Raw genomic sequence first — 25268 nt, 5'->3', positions numbered from 1 at the left:
TTTCAAAATTGACAAATTCATTTTTATAATTATTGTCACAAAATGACTTCCTATTTGATAATTGTTAATTTTAGGCGTTTTTTTTACTTTTGAAAAATACTGGAACTGAAACATTTCCAAGTAGACCGATTTGTGAATCCAAACCGTTCTCAAACCCACCTAAACACACACCAAAAATTTCATCAAAATCGGTTCAGCCGTTTAGGAGGAGTTTAGTCACATACCCACGAACATCGCTTTTTCACATGACTATACCAACTACTTTCACAGCAAAAGCGCGATATATCAATTTTAGATTTAATTGTTTTAAATATATACTCCATTATATTGTTATGGAGTAATGTAATTTCACTTAACAGTATATTTACACCCTCTTGTGTGTTAGTATATCACAAAACATAGTTTGATAAAACTATTTTGATCCCCTCCGGGTAAAAATGTTACGTTACAATTTAACGATGCTTCACAACAAAGGTCCTTTATTTGTATTTCAGCATACAAACAGTGCCTACAAAACAACGGTTTTATAAACATATTGTTAATTGCTTCAATTCAATCACCGCGCCAAGAGTGAAATGCTGACAAGGAATGGATTTTGAATTTTGATTAAATGTTATACACATATGTGTCAATATGTCGGCAGCAAAAATATTTCGTAAACAATGTTTTTCAACATGAAATAATTCCTCCACAAAAGCATAGAGCTTTTTATGCTAAACAATCACTACTTACTTCGATCACTTGATCAACTTGATTGGTTAACTAAAACTAAAATTTAAAGAGGTAAAAAAAGTTGCGTTCAAATATAAACGGTTATTGTTGCCCCGATGAATAACATGCGTTCTTTTTAGAAATTATTGTTTTCAGTGTGTAAGTTCTTCATGGCATTTTAAGCGTAAATAAAAACCATAAATGTGATTTATAAATCACATTTCTAATATTATGCTTTATTGATAATTACAATTGTTCGTGTAGGTATTTTAAATTACATTGCAACAATAACACTTAAAAATGGATGATAAGTATTACTCGATTTCAGTTTTTCTGCTTAGCAGAAATTAACACAGCTATCATTGCTTTTTTGTTAATACTACACATGATCAAAAACGTAATTTAAGTTTCTACTTACTTTTTGTATCTTTGATGTGTGCGAGACCAAAAGAGTAGCAAAATGCACGCTTTATTATAATTATATGATGCTTATTTATTTTGGCACCTTTCACATTCGTGTTGTTGACTACTACTCGACCGAAGAGTGTTCCGTTTGAATACCGAAGTTCAACTGAGTAGTCTCTATCGCTGCACCGCTGCAACTGTCCATTAGGTCCTAGCAACTGCGCTCGCGCCGTCTATTATTAACTTTTAATGTTAAATTATACGATATCATTTGTTCAGGGACTCTGAACAAAATAACAATAAGAAATCATTTCAATTCTAGAGTTCCGACAAAATAAACAAAATCTTGTTCTCATTGATTTGATCTGTTTGAATTGATTATGAAAAAATACTTGTCGGGCGCATGCAGATTTTGTGTATAACCGATACACTATACTATACTATAAACGCTTCAAACTTTAAGAATGTGTGAGATCGGTGTGTGTAGTGTTTGTTGTTATCCCTACTAATATTATAAATGCGAAAGTCCTGATGTTTGTTACACTTTCACGCAAAAACTACTGAACCGATCATTATGAAAATTTGTACACATATTCTTAGTGGTCCCCGAATGGTTATAGGCTACTTTTTATTTAATAAAAAATAATTATTTTTTAAATAAAATAAAGAAATTGTTTAGCCAATAATACCTCTGCATCTGGCAATTTGACTACTTTAACGCCATCTAGCATTCCAGCAATGAAGCTCAAACCTAAGTACTATAGTACCATCACACTGTATTACCGACAGCTACGTCAACATGAAATCCAATTGATTACACTATGGAGAATGTACACTATACTTCCATAGACTATACTTTCAGCCATTTTAAACTTCCCGCCATTCTACTTCATTGTTACTTCTGTGACTACAGACGCGTACGGAAGCAACTTCATTATTTTAGATATTCGCGAGCGAAGCCGCGGGTTAAAGCTAGTAGAATCATAAATTTGTAAAAGTAAAGGACCATACTGTCCAAGTAATAGTACAGATAATCGTGGTTTTGAGAGGAAGGATGGGGTACAGATATATGAAATTGGTTTAATTTAAGGACCACGTGTTTGCATTGTCTTGCGGAAAACATAAGAAATCATGGGATTATTGGATTATATAATAAATAATAATAAATTATAAAAAAGGGTAAATGATCAGTGCATTCAAATAATGCTTTTGGTTTTAGAAGCTTTAGAATTGATTAGATTATGATTGGATATTTGCCTTCACAAAAATATCATCTAATATGATACATAAAGTAGGTATATATGTCAGTATATCCAAAAGAGCAATTCTCATCAATTTTAATTTCAGATAGTGTTACAAGAGTTCCATCCTGTTCATAGTTGCGCGTTCAATCAAATTCGAATTTTCACTTTGCAGAAACGCGTGCTCGACAAGCAAGAACATAGAATGCAGTGCGATTGATAACACAACAAACCTGCACGCCTTGCCACTTGTTGCTTTTATCTAGCCCTTGTACTCATACTATAGAAAGGTAACTCGATTAGTAGTGCTTGACTCAACAATATTACTGAAGAATGGATTTTTGACTGAGAGAGTTTTAGTCGATTTGCACTGGTTTATTGCTGAATCGACAATTGTATGGTATCTCTCTCAGTTAAAAATCCATTTATAATATTACTGAAAATTGGCACTTGAAAAAAGGTTATCACAAAGCACAAAATATTTAAATATAGAAATGTTTAGTGTTTTTTGTAAGTTAGTTCGCCAGTATATAACCGTACTTATGTTTTTGTCATTTAATTATAAGCTTATGAATTTGAATCGGTTTGCAACCTATATTGTATAAGGAAGCCAATTCATGTTATTGATTCGTTTGTATTCAGTTAATTAAATGTCAAGCACACAACCGGATATTGTAAAATTGTCCTAAACATTGATTTTCATACGTATTGAAAGAACAATGCTGAAAATATGCAACTGATTCGTTATTACATCTTCATAACTTTTGCCATATTTGTTGGATTTAAATGTTGTATTCTATAGAATATAGAATAAAATAAGTTAATTTTTGAAGTTTACAAATTTACAATAAAACATGTTTTATCATACAGCAGATAAATATATTTATATATTTATATAGTTTTATTATCAAAATTTGTATAATTAATACAAAGAAGAAGAAAAAGAATCTTTTATTTTTAAACTTAGTGATTATGGAATTCCACCACGTGAACGCCGCTACTATCTAAGTCTTAAGAAATGATTTTAACATCAAAATGGGATGAAAACCGTCAGAAGCCAATTAAAAAAGTAAATGGAATAAGATGCAGTCTTTCATTTGGCTCACTAATTATAGCTTCACACGTACTGTTTTATATCAATTGTATTAAATTAGCTTTTGTCGGCGACTTTGGCCGCGTAGATTTTAATATTAATTTCTTTAGATTTCCATAATAAATTTTATTTCTTATTTTATATATTTTAACAATAAGTTACAGTACAATCCAAAGGCAGTAAAAAAATAAATTAAATAAAAAGCTATCGGGCGTTTGTTTAATTAATTAACGTACTCACTAATTGCAAAACGCTCGCGGCTGTGTCTCCTGGTAAATTCCACCTGAAAAAACATGAACTGACTTGAATTCTATTGTTTACGAAGATTATTTAAAGAATAGTTGCAACTTTGTTATTCAACTATTATCCACATATTCTTGCAGTTCCTTGATTTATAGATTGTATTAATTTCTTTAGATTTCCATAATAAATTATATTTATTATTTTATATATTTTAACAAAAAGTATCTTTACTTTAGTTGGAATATCTCCGATCCAATTTTTCAGCAATTTGTCCAAATTGGTTCTGTGATATTTGCACTGCTGTACGATAATGTGATACCTTGCTGGTGCAACAACTGCGTCAACGGTGCACTCGTTATCACTATCAAGATCACTGCCAATTATTGGGCCATTAAAATACATGCCATTTTGCAAAAATCAATATTAGAACATTTTTATGGCTCTGGCAACTTCACAGAAATATAAGTTCGTTTAGTTTTTTGCAGTTTACCCTGCTTGTGAACAGCGTTTTTTATCATGTATATCATCACCGTGCTTTATTAAAAGAATGATTATGCTTCTATCAAAAAATACCGGGTCTACATAATTGCACTCAACAGCCGTTTTTTGATGCTTTGTCAATGAGTGAACTGACATGAGTTAATAGGCATTTCTCTTCACAATGAATTTATTCCGTAAATTATTTCGGAAATATCATAAAAGCTAATATTTTTATTTGACGCAACAATTAATCTGATTTAGAAACACATCATGGATTAATTCAGGTTTCATTACCATTAGAAAGTCCGGCATGTGTTATAATTTTATTTTAATTTTAAAAAGTTTATCTAATTGGCATTTTTAAACATTTTTCTGTGGAGTGTTCGCTGTTGTTCTAACAAATAGCACTTTGGTGAGCAAAATATTAATTTGTATTTGCTTTAAAAATGACAATTGCCAAAATATGTAAAAACAAAAATTAAATTGCAATTAATATATTACGTGATTACAGTAAATCAATAAAAATTAAATAAGAAGTCGTAAATTTAAAAATGATACCATAAAAAAGATTCACTAAAGTTTGCGAATGTATCAAAATAATGGCCTTTTATTTCGCAACTTCAAACGATGATTTTAAGAACAATCTAATAGGAAAGTGAAGAGTTTTATTGACGTAGTATTTCAAAAACGGGTGCATCAGTAGTAAATGATTTTCACTCGACTGAATTGATTTTTAAATGAAGCAGGATGTTTTTTAGTTGTTTTCCGGTCTACAGTTTTTATGCAATAATGCAAGATTCGTTTAATCGTCATTTTGTTTCGGATATCTTTTTTTTTTCTTCTTATAATTGCTAAATAAATGCAAATATTCATAAATATTAAAAGCATAAGACGTAATATGTTGCAATATAATACATCCTTGGATCGTATTAACCTTGTTTACCAAACTATATTGTGCATTCAAACATCCACTTGTTTATAAAAAAAAGATATTAAAGTTATTACTTCATTTATAGTTTTCTTGATGCCTTTAGTGAATTTATTTTAATTTGGATGCTCTGGAGTTGATAAAAAAAACGGGGCGCGTTGCGAGGTGCTGATTTGAAGGGTCGCAGGATGAGGAAATTCCCACTAGAGAAACGAACGCATGTCATAGACGTTAACGGGTGCATTATTATTACTACCTTAACAAAATCGCAGGTACTGACTTTTGGAACTACAGAAATTCAAATTTGAGTTAGATAAATATTACTTGCAACGCGTTTAGGTCTAACATGTGACTGAAAAGAGTGTGCAATAACTGAATCAATATTGGTATGCTGAAACGCGTATTTTCGAGGGCTACTCAACTGCTGTGCTATGAAATCTGTTCTTCAAGTAAGCAAAACTAAATGTAATACAAAAGGATCGTCTAGATGTCGCTGGCATTGAGGGAATCGATATTTCCAGCTGTTGTACACCGAGTATTCTCGATAAAGACGTTGGTTCTCGTCGTGCAGGCAGAAGCCACTGAAACGCGCTTCGCAAGTTGTAAACGATTGAAATCCACCCATAAAGTAGAGTGGCATGTACCCTTTGTAAACCAATTTAATATTAATTTTATTAAATCAAACTTAAAATATTACAAAGTAAAAATAGAAAGTTTTGTTAACTAGTGGATTGCAAAATATAACCTAAGGTGAGTATGGATTATGAATTAAATATAACGTTCATCTTTTCGTCATCGCGTACCGCTGACGTCGACCAGTGATAGAAAACTGTTGAAGTTATGTTTAGTTAAGTTGAATTCGATGTTTTGTCCTATAGTAGGCGCTGGCATATATTTGTATTGTTTGTTTGCAGCGGCGTAGCGTGCCTTGTCGGGGCCCCGTATAAAAATTTTTTTGGAGGCCCTTATATGGAGGTAAAATTTTTCACAAAAGAAAAAATATTGTGAGAAGAAATATTTATTTATCACATAATTTACCCATTTAACAAATAAAAATCGAACTTTAAATATTCACTCTCCTTGCCTTTTTTTCGGCAAACTGATTTATTAAATTACTAGCTTTAACCCGAGGCTTCGCTCGAGTTGAATAAATCAAATAAATATTAGAAATCATTATACATAGTTGAAACGGATTGATAGAAAGAATGTATATTTCACTGCTTGGCTAGGATTATCTATGTGAAAAAAATACTACATGCAATAAAGTTTTAAATTTTAGATGGAATGCTAGATGGCGTGAAAGTAGTCAATTAGCCAGATGCAGAGGTATTATTGGCTAAACAATTTCTTATTTTATTTTAAAAAAAAATTTTTTTATTAAATAAAAAAGTCGCATATAACCATTCGGAGACCATCGGGGACCACTAAGAATATGTGTACGGATTTGATGTTGACGTAGCTGTAGGTAATACAGTGTGATGGTACTATAGTACTTAGGTGTGAGCTTCATTGCTGGAATGCTAGATGGCGTTAAAGTAGTCAAATAACCAGATGCAGAGGTATTAGTGACTAAACAATTTCTTTATTTTATTTAAAAAAATAATTATTTTTATTAAATAAAAAGTAGCATATAACCTATCGGGGACCACTAAGAGCATGGGTACAAATTTTCGTGATGATCTGTTAAGTAGTTTTTGCGTGAAAGCACGATAAACTTCAGGACATACGCATTTATAATATTAGTAAGGATTTATGGCTGATGATGATTTTAGTTTTTCTAAAGTTTCTGCCTCTATGGACAATAGTGAGATGTCTGACAGCCATTCTTGTCCCATCGAAGTTCTTAAATAATTTTTGATTAGTTTTAATTTTGAAAAACTTCTTTCTGCCGTTGCGGTATTAACTGGAAGGGTCAAGAATAAAAGGCATGCTGTGATTACCTCGGGAAAACTGGATGCAAGACTATTGAATTTTACTAGCAATGATTCAATGAGTTCTTTAATGGAATAAATTTTTTTAATTTCAGAATTTAAGCATGTTTTTAGTGCCTTTAATTGGTCACAAAGATTAAGATTAATTTTGTCATTTGTAAAATAAAATAAATTAGAAAGTTTTTATTCTTTTTCCTTACACAATTTGGGGACCCCCGTGGCCCGGGGGGGCCCGTATAATTGATACGGCAAATACGGCGGTAGCTACGCCCCTGTTTGTTTGTTTTTCCACGGCAAACGCGTTAATATTTTGTTCGTATCATTATTACAACATGCGCTGATCATTGCGTGACACCTGGTATGGTTCCAACCCTAGCCAGACACCCCTAAACTATAATATTTTTTTTAATTTTTGAACTTTAGTTATATTAGGAAAGCTGAATTTGATACACATTATGCAGAGAGCTATGAAACTGTGTTTTCTTTCACGCCAGACAGTTTGGTCGGTTCTATCATCCTGCCAGACGCATTGAAAGTGTATAAGAGTTGCCAAAGTAAAATTGTTTAAACATGAAATTTTCACATAATAGTAATTTTATTTAAATATTGACACAGTCATTATTGACGGTTAATTGATGTGTTTTGTGTTTTGCTAAAGATTTATCGCGTGTGGAATATTTCTAAATGTGATTTTTAGTGTTTATTATGCTTAATTTCACGAGTGTTTCCGTGAGTGAGTTGCCGTCGGATGCCGAATGTCAATATGTTCTGATTTTCAATTATTATAATTAAAATTAGTTTGTAGCGATTATCCAGAACAGTACATAATGGTAAAACTTATTTTCTGTTCTTTTTTATTTTAGAATCTACTATCGTTTAGTAGTGTTCGAAATGCATGTAAGTAAAGAAATTAAATCGTGGTATTTGTGTATTAAATTCATTTGAAATATTTATTTATAAATTTTACGTGAATATTGAGTTTACAATTTTTATATTTTGAGTTAACATGTTTCGTCCAGAGGGCATCTTCATAAACTTTATGTATATTTCATAATATTTCAAATATACAATGGATTACGTATTCGCAAAAGAAAGTAATAAATTTATTAAATTCAGTTGCAAGTTTAAATGCTTAATAACCACATTTGGGAGAAAATGAAAATGAAATAAATATAATAAGGATTAAAAGAACAAATTTGTAATATTCTGTTTAAATTATCCAATTTATTATTATTTATGAATATAATATTGGCTTGTATTTATTATGTATGTATTTAAATGCCAGTGTAGTCATTTTATAGGAGAATTGTATTCGTTTTACACAATATGTGCTTATCAGACTAAGTTGGTATGTAAACAACTTTTTTTATGGCAGTCGACGGCTGAAATGCAACGCGCAGAATTTGCTGCGTTGTCGTTGTCTTCCTGCCATCGACGCGCTGGCTTAGGAATTCAGGTAGTTTTTTTTTTAAATATTTTTAGCACATATTTCGACAATAAACAATATTTTTTGATGTGCAATTTTTTAATTTAAATTCTCCTTTATATTCTAGGAATAGAGACAAGATGTATTCATGGCCAATATGGGATAATCTTGGAAAGAATATCATTATATTTTTCTCAGCAACTTCGGATGTATTTTCTGTGATGCGGATCTAGAAGAGTCATAATGACGTGTGAGTGGTAAAATGACACGTGTTCAGGGCATTGTACGAGGATAGCGCTAGATATAACTCGTATTCAGGGCACCGTACGAGGGCAGCGGTAGAAGTGACTCGTGTTCAGGGCACCGTACAAGGGAGCGGTAGACGTGACTCGTATTCAGGGCACCGTACGAGGGCAGCGGTAGATGTGACTCGTGTTCAGTGTACCGTACAAGGGAGCGGTAAACGGGACTTGTTTTCAGGGTACCGTACAAGGGCGCGGTAGACGTGACTCGTGTTTAGGGCACCGTACGAGGGCAGCGGTAGATGTGACTCGTGTTCAGGGCATCGTACGAGGGCAGCGGTAGATGTGACTCGTATTCAGGGTACCGTACGATGGTAGCGGAAGAAGTGACTCGTATTCGGAAAAGTCATTTTAAAGGATACACTTTTAACGTTCCCGGAATTCGGCCAGGAAGATTTTCAAAATTGGCTTCTCAATTGCAATTTTTAATATTTTCATTTCATGTTTCATCGTGGGAAATGGCTTATGTTTTGGGGACGGTTTGTGTTATTCGTGTGTTTTCTTTTTAGTCTTGTTGAGGAAGATTCATTTTAAACGATACGCATTAAGCACCTCCGAAATTCGGCTGGGAACACTCTCAAAATTGGCTTCAAAATTAGACAGTTTTCAATACTTTTCATGTTTAATCGTGGAAATTGGCTAATATCTCAGAAAAGGTTTGTGTTATTGGGGTGTTCCTTTTTTGTTGTTATAGAAAAAGAGTCATTTTAAACGATACGCATTTGACACCCCCGAAATTCGGCCGAAAACACCCTCAAAATTAGGCTGTTTTCAATTTTTTTCAAGTTTCATGGTGGAAATTGGCTCATATCTCGAAAACGGTTTGCGTTATAGGCGTATTTTCTTTTTAGTCTTGTAGAGGAAGAGTCATTTAAAAGGATACGCAAAAGCCGCTCCCGGCATTCGGCTGGGAAGAGCCTCAAAGTTGGCTTTAAAGATAAACAATTTTCAAAATTTTTAATTTATCAAATTTTATCGTAGGATTGGCTCACATCACGGGAACGGTTTGTGTTATTTGGGTGTTCTTTTTTTTCTTGTCATAGCATAAGAGTCAATTTAAACGATACGCATTTGACATCCTCGAAATTCGGCCAGCCACCCTCAAAATTGGCTTCAAAGTTAAGTAATTTTCAATATTTTTCATGTTTCCTCGTGAACTTTGGCTCATATCTCGGGAACGGTACGTGTTATTAGGGTGTCTTTTTTTGTTATTGTAGAAGAAGAGTAAATCTAAGCGATACTTATTTGACCCCTCAGAAATTTAGCCGGGAACTCCCTCAAAATTGGCTTCCAAATCAGACAATTTTCAATATTTTTCATGTTTTGTCGTGGAAATTGGCTTATATCTTGGGAACGCTTTGTGTTATTGGTGTGTTCTTTTTTTGTTCTTATAGAAGGAGAATCATTTTATACAATACGCATTTGATACCCCCGAAATTCGGCCGGGAACATCCTCAAATTTGGCTTCAAAATTAAGTCATTTTCAATATTTATCATATTTTATCGTGGAAATTGGCTCATATCGCGAGAACGGTTTGTGCTAAAGGGGTGATATTTTTTTGTTGTTATAGAAGAAGAGTCATTTTAAACGATACGCATTTGACCACCCCGAAATTCAGCCGTGAACACCCTCAAAATTAGCATCAAAATTAAGCAATTTTCCATATTTTTCATGTTTTGTCGTGGAAATGGGTTCATATTTCGGGAGCTGTATGTGTTATTGGGGTGATCTCTTCGTAGTTTTGTTGAGGAAGAGTTGAAGGCTACGCTTTTTCAATCTCCGGAATATTTTAAAATTGAGTTATATGCCAACTTTATACTATTTTCTTGAATTTTTATCATTTCATTTGTACAGTGTTGAGTTGCGCGCGATTATTTCACGTGGCGTATTTAACTTTAATCGCGTCTATTGTGTTCGACAGGTGCTGTTGTGTAAATTGTCTCCAACCCAACGAATGTATGCAACTGTTTTTCGATCGAGTTTACACTATTGGCTTTGGCTGTTATTTGTGTTTAGTTTGCTGTGCGTTGTCGTGGCGTGTGCACGCGTTCTCATCGTTTGTGGACCGTTGTAGTTACTTTTTGCGTTTCTTGATTTTAATGTGGGAAATACTAGTATTTAAATAGGTTTGCCATCAATTGTTTTTATATTGTGGACTTTACTGTGAGTGTGTACGCTGCATGCAGCCGGTCTTTGGATCAATTAGTTTAGTGTAAAATTAAGTACGTTTGTTCTCCTTGTGGATAGGCTGCCAACGCCTGAGTAATAAAGGGAGGAACATAATTTCTTATAATAATTTGCAGATTGGTTTTTGTGCACAAGTGAGTAAGGAACATGTAGTAAAAATGTACTTTACTAAATATATGTTCATTATATGCAATAAAGAATAATGTAATCATATATTTCTGTTCATATTTATTCCTTGTGTTAGGTTTGCTGTTTTCAGATTTAGTTGTAATACATGTTTAACACAAGAATAAAGTATACTATATGTAACTAATTTTACTTACATACTACATACTATAAAAATTATAAATATAAATAACAGAAACAAACAAGACTTGATAACAGAGCGTTGTGGCTCAGTGGTACGTAGGATATGCTACGATACGATGGATTGCTGGTTCGATCCCCAGCTGTTGTAGGACGTTTTCTCAAATATAAAAATAACTGTTGAAATCTGGGTTGCATATGTAAAATCAATCAAATACAATAAAATCCTTAAAGAATATGCAATACAGTGTGGAAGCAAGTTGGTAGAAAGAAGAGAAGAATAAATAACAAGAGCGGGGAGGTAGTAGAAGAGTACTAGAGTAGTGGAATGAGAGAAAAGCCACCCCGAAAGCAGGAGTGGATCAGATTTTTAAATTTTTTGGCGGCGTGTCGTTCTATAAGACAGTCTACACTTATTGCCCACTGCTTCGATGCGTCCATTGCTCCCGGCCCAACCTACAGCTACGATGTCTCTACGCTTCATCCCCAGGATTCTCAGGCATATCAACAATTTTTATGGTGGGGGATCATCCCCCGAGTGGGAGAACTCCTTATAAGGAATAAGGACATTCCTTATGAGGATTTGTAAACATATTTCTAAGTTTAAGGTCCTCTCAAGACAGCCGACACTTAAAAATATTTTTACAAGTTCTGACCTGTACCTGAAATGATAGAAGGGAAACTAACAAGTCATGAGCAACAACCACTTTTGTAATATCTTTATTAAAATTAAACGTACAGAGAACTTATAATCACAACATGAGAATAACAAAGTAGAGGTCGCCTTTTTGTCGGGACAGACATATACTCGTAACTAGTTACAGAAGAAAACACGAAGCACTAACAAATGTAATCAAACTTTCCGGACAGAATATGCAAAACCAATATACAGGGTGTTGCAAAAAGAAAATTCGATTATTTAAAAAAATCAAAGTACAAGTAGGAAAACATATATCATGCCTGATTTTAAGGGACATAAGGGAATTAATATACAGGATGTTTCACACAAATAATATTATTTAAAAAATCTTAAATAATAAATAAATAAGACGATAACATACATCTTAACCACTATCCACGGGAAACTGATATACAGGGTGTATCTAAACAAGAACAACTACATATTAGAATACATAAACTTCCAAACTCTACAAATGAAGCCAATTTTCCACTTGGGAGGAAAGCACATATACAGGGTGTTGTATAAAATCAAAGTTCAAGCAAGGGACACTCTTTAAAACAATGCTCAGTTAATTTCTACATGCTTCCAAAAGAAAATTCCAACAATAAATTTAACAGGATTTTCGTAAGATGGAAAGTAATATACAGGGTGTTGCAAAAAGAAAAAACAGATATTTAAGACAGAAAATATTGGAATCCAAAAGAAAATAGTCAAAAGTTGATTGCAAATCAAGGAAAACAAATATACATGGTGTAACCAAAAGGAAATGACAATATTTAAACAGAAAATGCTCAGGTCAAGCAAAAAATATCAGGAAATAACAAGGTTGGTCAATTTTTGATCAGGCAGCAGGAAAATGGAATATATAGGGTGACCCAAAAAGAAAATTACTACAAAAATAACAAAACTCAAAATTCTCGAAAGATAACATCTATCAAATAAAAATGTTACAATTTTCACAATGTATATCGAAGAAAAATGCAAGAGAAGGCGACACAACAAAAATACCACTACATTCAGGAAGTAAATACTAAAGCGCAAGAACTACAAGAAATTTTAAATTGTTGCCTGATAAGGTAAGAGAACAATAGAATTCAACACCATTATAAATTTTATTGCAAAATTAAGATTTAAATTGCGACGCAATCGCCAGATAAAGTGCCAGCCGACGGCACGCACACGCAGTAGGAAACATTGAAATCGCATATTGTAAATATTTTACGGGCAGTGATTCATTGTCAAACTACTAAACACATCAACACGATTAGAGAATAAAGATTGCAAACACACATAAAAATGTGAAATGAAAAGGAATGGTGAAACAAACTTTCTGTAACGGGACCCAAAATGCATCTGACGGCACGCGACAATTTAAAGTTATAACAATACACCTATCTACTACACGCAATTAAAGAGCAAAATGTAAAAATGATGTAATAATATTTACAAACTTCCTCCCGCATCAGGTAATCTAGGGCTGAAACCAAAAAAAAAACACATGTGTTAGAACACTACCTCGCGTACTATTTAAGTCCGTCCCGTCGGATACTACACTTGCATTACAAGCGATATTGCAATATAACAGAAAACGTAACATTCTAACAAGGACAGATGTTGATTACACGTTCTGGTAATTGGCAGAAATATAACTAATTTTAATTTCCATTCGCAGCACCGAACTAATCCAATGGCAGACGGAACATTAACACAAATGAAGACACAAATTATGTAAATGTTCAGCGCACAAATGAATAGCAAAATCGAGTGCACACGTATTAGCATTAGATGTTGATTTTAGTACATAAAACGTAATGCAATTCACTGAATCAAATAAATAGAAGAAAGATGGGCCGCCGCGCGCTGATAGGAACAAACTAAAACGATCGAACGTTTGAAGCGTGCGTGCACTTAGCATGGAACTGCTTCAATGCGATAAGAAGTTGTTTATACACAAACCGCGATAAACAAGTAGAGTAGGAAATGCAACATTAAGATGGGTAAATCTAATTCTGCATTATTGACCAAACATCCACAAATTATTTATCTAAATTCTGCATCTGAGTAAATTATTCAAAAGTGATCGAAACACCGCATTCGGGTATTATTCCAAAATACTACAATTTCTAGCACTTTGAGAAATTCTCCCGCAATAAATTCAAATACAACGAGATAAAGAATTAAATTCTGCATATGGGAAAATTATTCCGAAGTTAGTGAGATACCGCATTCGCGTGTTATTCTAAAAAAAAAACTACAATTTCTAGCGCAATGAATACTAGTGCGCATACACACAATTTTCAATATAACTCGGGTTACGGAATTATCTCGCAATAAATTCAAATACAAGGCGATAAAGAATTACATTCTGCATCTAGGAAATGTTACTGAGACACAGTGTTCGCGTGTTATTCCGAAAAAACTACAATTTCTAACGCAACGAGTTGGCCTAGGCAATCACCCTTGTACTGCACTGAATACGAGTTATTCTTACCGCTACCCACGTACGGTACCCTGAATACGAGTCACTTCTACCGCTGTCCTCGTATGGTGTCCTGAATACGAATCACTTCTACCGCTACCCTCGTACGGTGCCCTGAATACGAGTCACTTCTACCGCTACCCTCGTACGGCGCCCTGAATACAAGTCACTTCTACCGTTACCCTCGTACGGTGCCCTGAATACGAGTCACTCCTACCACTACCCTCGTATGGTGCGATGAATAAGGGTCACCTGTGCACTCACACGTCATATGTCACGATACTTCCGATATAATCAAATGCAAATTGGTGAAAGATTTAGATTCGTCAGTTTTTATAAAAAACTACAATTTCTAGCGCAAGGAGTACTAGTGGGCGCCCATACAAATTTCAATATAAGTCGCGTAAATATATTGAATAACTATCTGTATTTTCCGCACAACGCGACATCATCCGCGAGTAACACGAATGAACTAATCATCCAACGGCACTAAAGTAAACAATTCATTCAAAGGACAAACATAAGCAGAATAATACAGAGCATACAGACAATACCTACATGTAAACATTGCATTCCTTCTCAACAATATATCGCATAAATTAAACAAATTATTAATTTGCCTAATTAATCCTTATTATTTTATACAATTTTCATTTTCTGGATGAATGTACTCTACACAATGCGACTGGGAAATTAATTTAGAATACAAATACTATGATTTAATTGATTCACTTACTTGTGTTGTGTTTCTATTGACGAAAAAGAGAGTTGAACAAGTCTAGAATGTAATGCATATGTATTTTAATCACTATTATTGAAAATCACAAAATATGTTATCAACGTTCAACGTTCGACGGCATCTCACTATCGGAAACACGCATGCAGTTAACACAATAAATTGATGTATAAATTGTAGCAATTATAAGTATAAATTGATTATCGTTTAAAATGATCCTTTTTCTATAACAACAAAAAAAGAATACCCCAATAACGCATACCGTTCCCGAGATATGAACCAATTTCCACAACAAAACATGAAAAATATTGAAAATTGCATAATTTTGAAGCAAATTTTGAGACTGTTCCCGGGCGAATTCCGGGGGTATCAAATGTGTATTGTATAAAATGATTCTCCTTCTACAATAACAAAAAAAGAACAACCCAAGAAAACATACAGTTTCCGAGATATGAGCCAATTTCCACGACACAACATGAAAAATATGGAAAATAGCCTAATTTTGATGCCAGTTCTGAGGGTGTTCCCGGGCAAATTTCGGGCCTTCCAAACGTGTATCGTTTGAAATGACTCTTCTTCTATAACAACAAAAAAATAACACCCCATTAACACAAACCGTTCCCGAGATATGAGCCTATTTCAACGATGAAACATAAAAAATACTGAAAATTGACTAATTTTGAAGCCAATTTTGAAAGTGTTCCCGGCCGAATATTAGGGGTTGTCAAATGCGTATCGTTTAAAATGATTCTTCTACAAGACAAAAAAGGACACCGTAATAATGCAAACCGTTCCCGAGATATGACCCAATTTCCAATACGAAACACTAAATACTAAATGTTGAAGTTTGTAGAGCAATTTTGAATCATTCTGGGTACAATTTTGAGAAGCGGCGAAAACGTTACCTGTATTTTCTTGCATCGTGTTCAATACAATAATCCTTAAATTGTAGGTTATGCGTTAGCCGTCGGGCGGCGGCAGGTCACACACGCGTCTGGAACACGCTTGAGAACACACACAAACGAAAAAATAACGAAGACTCGATACACTTTTGTAACCACTAAATACAGGCGGTATGCTATTACATTAGAGACCCAATTAACGAATTAAATTAAATGCACAAGCAACGTGGCGAGTTGAAGTGCAGAACATGAACCAGCCGACGGTAAAAATAAACTGACCTCTTATCATGTAAGAATATACCTGCGTGCGCGCAAAGAGAAAGTAACAAGCGCACGTCAAGGCGGAGTGGGCACAACGTATACAAAGATAAGACACTATACATACAAGGCTAATCTATGAACGCGACGTATTGTACAATAAATAACCGAAATACTGAATTTTGGTACACCTAGCGCAGTCTAGGGACAATATTTTTAAATGGATAATAGTATTAGGTACAAACAGAAAAAAAAAGTGGAATAAAATAATTATTTTGAACTATGTCATTGTATTTATGTTGTGAAAATTATTAATATATGTATAAATACATAACATGTTAATTAGTATAGTTCAAGTAACAAGATGGTTAATCAACCATGGAAGGATTGGATTTACAATGATCAAACTACCTATCCCACAATAATTTGTTAGTTGGATAAAAATGTGATCAAAATTGCCTACAATATATGAAACGACAATTCGAAAGTCAAATCCGCGAACAAGAAACATTTCTTGATGTACATATCAAATACTGGCACGGCAAATATCACCTGATAGATTCATACCCGTCTTGGTGCTCATTCTTCAATCTATTAAGTCCCAATCTACCTCTCGCTCGACTTAATTCGCCGTTTAGGTAATCGTCAAACAACCTTGGCCTTCAGTACATTTTCATTGAAGTGCCCAACCACATTGCCCCTAGGATTATAATTGGCGACCACGTACGTCTCACCTTTGCTGTTTTTCGCCAGAGCAATACCCATTTCACTGGTTTCCTTCCACACCAACTGCGTGAAATGCAGCGTGTTCATATTCACGCACTCCAAGCCAAAGATATGATGCCGTTTTTGGGCGTACCACGTACTGACTACATCTCTGGCGCATGGCGTAAAGCTAAAATCAGACGAATACACCATGTAGGTATTCTCACCATATTCGTTTTCGGCCGATGCGACATTCCATGAAACGCACAGTGTTGCGCCCACTCCAGAGCAAAAATACTCAATTGTTTATTCAATGTCAACGGCGGAGCATTGTGTTTCTTGCGATATTCATTGTGATACTTGAGCGCTTCAAGTTGAAACTGATCAAAACCAATTTCATCCCCAAAACTCACTCGCTCCTGATCCGGAGTCGCAAGACTACCAGCTGGGAGAACACTCTCCGCAAAATGGCCGACGAAATTACCAGCCGGGCTGTAATTTGCCACAATATACGTATAGCCATTGCGGGTGGCAACGCCAACGCCCAGTTTTTCACTGGTTTTCCACACAACTTGTGAAAAATGTCCCGTGGATAAATTGCTAGGTTCACGACCAAAAGGATGTGCCTGGTGCTCCTCATACCAGGAGTCCACCGGCATGTTACCAGAGATGACAAAGTTTGGATCGGCATTGTGAATACAGAAAATATTCTCACCATAGGGATTATTCTTGCGATGTTCCATTATACCACGTTCAGCACACATCTTTGCCCATTCTTCGCTAAACCTACACAAGTTAGCGTCCAACTCAAGCGGGCGTGCGCCATGTAACATGCGATATTTATTATGTGCGTCTAAAATGGCGGCATTGAAGCTACTCTTCGCCGTCTTGGAAATGTTCAGCGTCGATATGCAATTGTTGTTGTTAATGTTCGTCACAAGTGGTGGGACGTTTTCGACAAACGACCCAATGATATTCCCCGGAGGATAATACTGTGCGACCACGACAAGTTTACCCTTCGCGGCAACAAACGCCACGCCAAGTTCTTGGCTCTCCTTCCATACTACCTGCGTAAAATGTCCCGTTGATAGAAGTGTTGGTTCCTTGGTAAAGTCATGCTTCTTCACTTCGCGGTACCACATGTCAACCGGCTCACTTCCTTTGATATCAGTATTCGGATTGAGAGACGGTGATGAAATAAAGTAGATATTTTCACCGTATTTCTTGTTGCTGCTGTGTTGTAGATTATTCTTTTTGAGCAAAAAAGTTGCATGATCCAGGCAGCTCTTACACATTTGTTTGTTTAATTTTAAAGGCGGCACACCATGTCTCCGTCTGTACATGTTATGATCTTGTAGGCATTCGGTTTGAAATTGTTCGAGAGTTTTAGCCTGTAAATTCTACCAAAACATTATATTAATAAAAATGAAATAAAATGAAATATTTTTTGCTTACTTTTGAAGTTTTTACTGGGGTACCCCGCCTTGACCTATCTGCTTTTTCAGCTAAGGTCTCCACCAAATCAGGCGGTACCGTCTCCTCTCTATTCTTCTTCTCAGTGGTAATCTTGCAAGCAGTGCGTTGTCCCCTAAAAGTCTCAATGGTTTCCCTCGTAACAGTTTCCAACATAGGTTCCTTTCCGTTCTGTATGGACGCAAATGTCCTCTGATCGGTTTTGCGCACCATGACAATCCTGCTGGATCCATCATGACCGTGTGCAGTGCGTCGAAACCGGTGCAGGTCAGTCAACGAGCCGGGAAAGTTTGACTTTCTGCTTTCCAGAGACGACAGCGAATTAGTAGACCCCGCATGATCGTATATTTCAAGCGACATTTGGAGAAATGTTTAAAACACGGATTTAAAAATCTAAAACAAACAAACAAAACACACAACACGCGTTGTGCTGTTCGAGTTGCGGCGCGTTACTAACTGTGCCGAACAGTAATTTCTAATGCTCCTCCTGTTCAGCAATCGACATTGTTCCGTATTGTTAACCAACTGTGACAAAATCGGCGATGCGCTTCCAGTTGATCACGAAACCGGCTACCAAACAACGCGCGCCGGCCAAACCGGATGTTGCCCGAAAGCATTACGATAATCTATTATAAATTACAGCGTTGGTTAGGCGATTGAACTTGTTTACGCGAACGCCCGGTGGCAATCCGGCAAAATACGGTAATTTCGATTCCAGGTAAATATTTCTCCAAACGACACGTGCGTGTAAAAACTCACCTCGGCGATTTCGTAGTCATCTTTATTTCGTCAGAAGTAAACCGCAAGCAAGCGAAGAACCCATCACAAAAGCCGGCGGTACAGATGTGAGGCGGCGTCCGCCGTCGGTGTTTTCTTTATGCCGCCCCTCAGAAACGCGCAGGGGTGATGTTGCCGCCGCGTGCGCGCTTGATCATGCGCCGTGCGTCACCAATCGATTACTACACTTTTAAAATCAGATCAGGAAATACTTGATAATAAATTATTATCAATTATTTAATCTCCCACGTGTAAATACACAATATTTACTTTGACACGCCACCGCCAGCTACCTTCCAACTGATTCCGAGCAATTGTACGGATCGATGCTGACGAATCTGACAAAAGTCCGCCGTGCAATGCACCATCGCACATTAATTGTGCGCTGTTATCATCGAATGACCTTAAAATTGTGGCACGTATATTTACCGGCACGAACCATAGACGTATGAATTAAATCTAGGTACGTGGTGTGTGCGACATCGCCGAACAGCGCGAACAAATAAACAAACAATGCCGTTTCGTCATCGACCAACGTAGAAAAAAAACCTCCGATTACGAAACGTTGTTTGCAGTTGACACGAAACTGTGTTTATCGGCAATGTTCTGAAAATGAAATTACAACAACGCGCTAAGTGTATAGTTTTTTTATTGGATTACATCACGAATAGTTACGAGTTGCGGCGGCAGCGACAATCGAATTGATTGTGGGCACGCCGCCGGTTCCGGCGCATTGCATGCGTTGATTATTCGCATATAATCGTTCAAGTGCAAGGACAAGGCCGAGGATAAAAATATTCATCGGAAATTACACCCCCCTAAGTGCGCCCACAAAAGTTTCTCCTCGTTTCCGTTCCAGCGCGAAAATAAACGAGAATTCGAACAGTTAAACACACACATAAACACTAAACTAAAACACTTGCGCATTAGTTAGCGCGTCTAATTGCAAAGAAAAACTAGGCGCGCGTAATGGGCGGCGATTATTCGGCGCACGTCAGAAAAGAAACTAGTAATTAATGCCGTTTTACATGTAGAAAATGCGCACGATGCACGAACTGTTACGCTATGCACCAGTGCGCACCGTTTTACAGCGTTAGAACATGACCATTCATTTTCCAAAACAGCAATCAATAGTTTCGATAGAAAACATAAACAATTTTTATTATATTTACAAGCAAATTAAATTAACTAGAAAAAACGAGGTCGAGCGTAATAATACACAAGTTTTCGAAGTTTAAACTCACCTCAAATAAGGTGTTGCCTTGACATTGAGAGGTGAGATTGATTAAATCATCTTAAATAACTGCGAGCCATACACAGACGCATGTTCCGCGTTCAATGTGCGATAATCTAATGCGTGCCGGTTGCGTTGCTTCTCAAATCCAATTTCATCGCATAATTTTGCCTTTAAAATCATTAAAAATATAAAAATGATAACAAAAATAAAGAAAACACAACTGACCTGTAGAATTAAAATATCTTTCACGCGAAACACAGCCTCTACTTTCTCGAAATCCTTCTGCACCAAAGATAAATCCTGTAAAACTTCCTGGATGACTTCCTTCTGGCGCGTTTTCGACGCACCGCTTCCATTACAGCATGCAATCGTGCAGTGCGCTTGCAACATCAACACCTTCGCTCGATCATAACACCCTCCATCGGTTAAAATTTGTATGATGCAACGCTGCAGTACTTTACTCGCCTGCTGCGGCATTTTCAACAGCAACAACACGTGCGCAATACGTAACTGCGCCATGGCCGCCAAATAATGCATATTGTAATCATTAGCGTAAGCAAGCGAGCTATTCAACAAACCCATTACACCGGGAATGGCGGCGTTGGGAAAATTCGACGCTATTTGCACATCCGAGAGGAGGATCATCGCCCTAACTTGCATATCCATCCTCACATGACTATTATTATCTTTACACTCATCCAGAATCCGATTGCAGTATTGATGTGCTTCGGAATAATCGCCAGTGTGAAGATAAAGTTGTGCGAAACACAGATAACTCTCCCATTTATCTACGACCGCGACTTTTGCTGCTATAGAAGCAGCAGCGGTCGGTTTTTCGTTGTATAACAAGCGATAAAAGTGGAAAACATTTCGGCAAAACATCACAGAGTGATTCATGGGTTCATTGGGAAAACGCTCTTCGGCATGCGAAAGAATAGTATTACTGAGGGCATACTCGCCTTCCTGATGCATTAATCCTGCCATGTTACACAGAGCCTGCACATAACTCTCGCCGTAGTATGTTTTGTTCACCAGGAGACTATCGGTGTTCAAATACAGCAAAAGTTGACTCCACAATGACGACATTTCAGTTTTACCGTAAAACAACCACAGTCCTGCTTTCAATCCGTAGTTTGTTGCGATTAGGTCACCGTGACCATGTTCGGAGTTAATAATATCACTTCTAGTTAACGACTAGTTAAAAAACAACACAAAATACATTTCAATGGAAACAAATAAAAATAAAATATACTTACATCTAAAACTATTTGTGGATGTGCTGTAGATAATCCACAGAATTTCACGAATGATTGAATTCCTAGAGACATTACATATGACAAATTTAAATCAACGTATTTTATGGCTGATTGTTCAGCGATTAGTTTATGCTGGTTACTTGTGAGACATCGTAACCAGGATAAAGCATGTTGTAGGCATTGATTATCGCTGCTTTCCTGCGCCATTTTGATGGATTCCTTCAAAGCTAAAAGTCCTTCTTGCCTACAATACAATTTTATAATTTATATTTTTTATTTTAGTAAAATATATTTACTTATGACCAAATTGACACTGTAAAATCGCTAAATTCAACGCAGCATAACGATATGTCTTGGTTCTTGCATCGGCATTCGCTTTATCATTGTTTGCAGACTTATCAAAACAATGATACAGTGAATCAATGGCCCCACAATATTCTTTTACTCTTAAATAATTTAAATAGTTTAGGAAATGCTAAAAATTAAGTTGTTTAGTGCGTAAATTTAATTTTTTTTTTAATTTTACTCACTGCAGCTGAAAGATCTGGATTACTTTTTAGTAGACTCTTGATATATTTGTGTAATTCATTCGGGGATAATGCTTTGCCTTCGTTATTGGCAATAAGTGCACTTTGGGTGGCAATAAACAATTCGGCTTGCCTTTGGGTCCAATCACGGTTTAAGTTTTGATTTAAAGTAGATTTTTTTGAAGAATCAAGTGCACAATGTGGTTGTTCTAAACTACCATTGATAAAAGGGCCGCAATAAGATTTATAAGATTCGAAAAATATTGAGATTTCAGAAAATGATAACTTATCAAAGTTAAGAACTAAACGGCGCAAATAACAACCTAAAATATAAATTATTAATATTTTTTGTTTGATTACATGTTTTTTCGTTGTTTTATTACCAACTACACTGTTTTTCCCAATAACACCAACTTTAATAGCCCCCAATTGATTATCCAACTGCATTAGTTGTACAATATTATCGACAGCATCCTGCAGTGCTCCAATACCACTGATTAAATTCTTTATAGTGGCTAGAAAACTCTCTAGAAACTGATCTTTGCAGAGTGAATATTCTACTTGTGAAATGAGATTGTGAAGCTCAGCAAAGGTAAGATCTGGACTCTGAATTAGTTTTAATATAAGCAGACAAAACTCGCGAATAAACGCACGACGTTGTGTGCAAAACACTGAAATTTTAACGTTTTTCTATGAAATATTTAAAATATGAGATTATATAGCACAGTACCTGCAAATTCTCTCACTTTGTAGAATTCCATTGTGAGGATACCAACGGTGAGGCGATGCGGTGTTAACACTTCTTTATTCTGCTTCTTTGGAATGAAATTAGCACCAGCATTGTCTTTTATTGTAGACATTTTTGTTAGTAACCGGTGAAGTCAACGAAACCACTTGTGGGTTAGCGTAGTATCATAGATAACCTTTAAAACTGTACAATAACAAGCCGAACAAAATACAATTTGTCAGTTGATGTTATGCAACTAGATATACAGGACAGATGTTTATAGCAATAAAATACAACTATAGCTATACATTGTTAAATAAATAACAGATTTGTTTAAATTGTAAAATTATATTTATTTCTTAGTAATTTTCAGCAGTTTAATATCTCTGCAAGAAAATTCCATATGTTGTTGAGAAGTTGGAATTTCTTCAACATTAAATTCCATTTGTAATTGTTGTAAATAACAATTCCAAATCTCTTTTTGTTTATCAGTATCCCTTATTTCTTGGCTCTGAATTATTTCAGTACTATCACCACACAGCTCCACTAATGTTTGTGTCAAAGATTTAATTGACTAAAACATACATTATTAACTATTGTAACTGTTAAAAATGTTATAAAACAAATTACCTTTGAATAATATACACAATCAGATAAAATTATAAGTTGATAGTCATTGGCACTGATATCTAATTTATCAGACCAGTTTAAAACTCTGGCAGTGACTGATCCCTGAGATGAATTAATTGTATCTTTGTTGAAGGCAATATTATCATTCAATATAGTTATAGTTTCAGGCAGGTCTGTTAGTGTAACATTTGCACTAAAAGAGGAAAATAATTATAATTTTTACCCTGTAAAGTTAATAAAATGTTTTTTATACCCTAATAATGCAGCAGTCAATCCCACACATCCAACACCAGATCCCAACTCAATAACTTTCACATCTACTAAAAAATTTGGATGTTTCAAGTTGTACACTTCGAGATATTTAGCTAAAACTATGGATGCATCCCACACAATACAATTCACATCTCCAACTGACTTCTGATGTAGTTTTAGTGTGTGTAGTTGAGTATCACTTGAATTAATGTCTAATTCACGCACAAAATAATCAGAATCGCAAGGCATGACTTAAAATAATCTCTGGTTAACACTAACTAACTTAAGTCACTAAGTAAAATAAAGGAATATCTAATATAGAAGTGAACACGTTCACGGCCAATAAGTAACTGAGAAGAATATAACCTGAACACATCTTACATCTATAAAAAAACAGGTTGTATGCGCAATGTAAACAATAAAAGTCTATTTTTTGTATAAGTATTCTATCGGCTATTGATATACAGCATTACAACAGAATAAGTAAACTTAAACACCTAGAAGAAACAAAGTGACAAGTTTATATAAATTTGTCAATGATTTATACTTACAGAGAGTACAAATTCATTTGAAAAGACACTATAGTAGTTACCCATTGGCAATACAAATCTATTTGTGGAATTAATATTCATTATCATAAGAAATCTGACAGTTACAACGTCCCCATCCCATGGACATGCATAAAAAGTCGTATGTCGTAAATCTTCACCCTAAAATATAATTTATTTTCCTTACCTCTGTAGAAAGATTTTAAATTTGACGATATTTACAAATTTAACAACTTTTTCACCAATCGCACCAGTAATAAGAGTCCCAAAAAGGTAACAAATAGAAATACCAAATGTATTAACATCAAATTTCTGAAAAAAATCATGTTTACAAAATAAAAACGTAAAATTTTAGTGTTGTACTTGCAATTAACGTTGTTATTACACAAAAAGCCAGTGTAACTCCAGCTATGAATGTGTGTAACAACAGAGACCATTTGAACATTTCACTTACAATCACCCATATCCTACAAGAGATAAAAAGTAGATGATATATAAGTTACCTTACAAGAGAAGATAGATTTACCGTAACATATAGATTTGCTGTCTGTAGGCGAGTATAAGTTTCTGTTTTCGTTGCCATGAATTCTCTGTACGTTTAATATCATCCAAAGTCAAGCAAATAACTTGTAGAAAAGTGTCTAGATGCGTTGTGATACTAAGTAACATCACAACACTTGTTAAAGCCCCTAAACCTAATATAAATATACAAAATCCTGTGAGAATGTTGTATACAACTCGACAGAGACTACTAATCTCTATAAAGAAGTACTAAAACATAATATTATAACTTTCAGTCCACATTAATACTTATTAAATATTTCC

At 35.2% G+C, this 25268-nt stretch overlaps 3 protein-coding genes and 1 long non-coding RNA gene across 8 annotated transcripts; 1 reads left to right on the top strand and 3 right to left on the bottom strand.

Moving 5' to 3' along the window:
- Nucleotides 1–5651: 5651 nt before the first annotated feature.
- On the top strand, nucleotides 5652–11161 carry LOC135790408 (uncharacterized). Its single transcript, XR_010547756.1, has 2 exons — nucleotides 5652–5851; nucleotides 8586–11161. It is a non-coding gene; the product is annotated as an uncharacterized lncRNA (long non-coding RNA).
- Nucleotides 11162–16581: 5420 nt separating this feature from the next.
- LOC135790349 (uncharacterized) lies at nucleotides 16582–19385 on the bottom strand. The gene is given in 4 exon segments (XM_065300546.1): nucleotides 16582–17255; nucleotides 17258–18416; nucleotides 18472–18787; nucleotides 19249–19385. Coding segments are annotated over 4 exon segments (1794 nt in total). The 5' UTR covers nucleotides 19269–19385; the 3' UTR covers nucleotides 16582–16956.
- Nucleotides 19313–23234, bottom strand: LOC135790347 (anaphase-promoting complex subunit 5-like). Of its 3 annotated transcripts, none has more exons than XM_065300545.1 (8): nucleotides 23017–23234; nucleotides 22670–22957; nucleotides 22290–22609; nucleotides 22056–22234; nucleotides 21760–22003; nucleotides 20729–21697; nucleotides 20511–20671; nucleotides 19313–19448 (listed from the first exon to the last, which is right to left on the bottom strand). In XM_065300545.1, the coding sequence occupies exons 1-7, from the start codon at nucleotides 23144–23146 to the stop codon at nucleotides 20552–20554; spliced, it is 2250 nt and encodes a 749-aa protein (XP_065156617.1). In that variant the 5' UTR covers nucleotides 23147–23234; the 3' UTR covers nucleotides 19313–19448; nucleotides 20511–20551. The 3 variants fall into 3 exon arrangements, with proteins under 3 accessions (XP_065156617.1, XP_065156615.1, XP_065156616.1); XM_065300543.1 differs by lacking the exon at nucleotides 19313–19448 and adding an exon at nucleotides 19734–19872; XM_065300544.1 differs by lacking the exon at nucleotides 19313–19448 and having other exon boundaries at nucleotides 20401–20671.
- Nucleotides 23235–23341: 107 nt separating this feature from the next.
- Nucleotides 23342–25182, bottom strand: LOC135790350 (protein N-lysine methyltransferase METTL21D-like). 3 transcript variants are annotated; one of them, XM_065300549.1, is made up of 7 exons: nucleotides 24970–25182; nucleotides 24811–24910; nucleotides 24666–24755; nucleotides 24447–24605; nucleotides 23897–24392; nucleotides 23644–23836; nucleotides 23342–23587 (listed from the first exon to the last, which is right to left on the bottom strand). In XM_065300549.1, exons 5-7 carry the CDS (start codon nucleotides 24142–24144, stop codon nucleotides 23366–23368), a joined length of 663 nt encoding a protein of 220 aa, XP_065156621.1. In that variant the 5' UTR covers nucleotides 24145–24392; nucleotides 24447–24605; nucleotides 24666–24755; nucleotides 24811–24910; nucleotides 24970–25182; the 3' UTR covers nucleotides 23342–23365. The 3 variants fall into 3 exon arrangements, with proteins under 3 accessions (XP_065156621.1, XP_065156622.1, XP_065156620.1); XM_065300550.1 differs by having other exon boundaries at nucleotides 24447–24755; nucleotides 24807–24910; XM_065300548.1 differs by having other exon boundaries at nucleotides 24447–24755.
- Between the last annotated feature and the right edge of the window lie 86 nt (nucleotides 25183–25268).

The sequence above is a fragment of the Atheta coriaria genome, unplaced genomic scaffold, assembly GCF_025399875.1.
Source record: "Atheta coriaria isolate IRGN ID8LTWV9N9 unplaced genomic scaffold, Caltech_Dcor_3.1 hic_scaffold_4_pilon, whole genome shotgun sequence".
NCBI lineage: Eukaryota > Metazoa > Arthropoda > Insecta > Coleoptera > Staphylinidae > Dalotia > Dalotia coriaria.
This window is presented reverse-complemented; position numbering and strand designations above follow the sequence as displayed.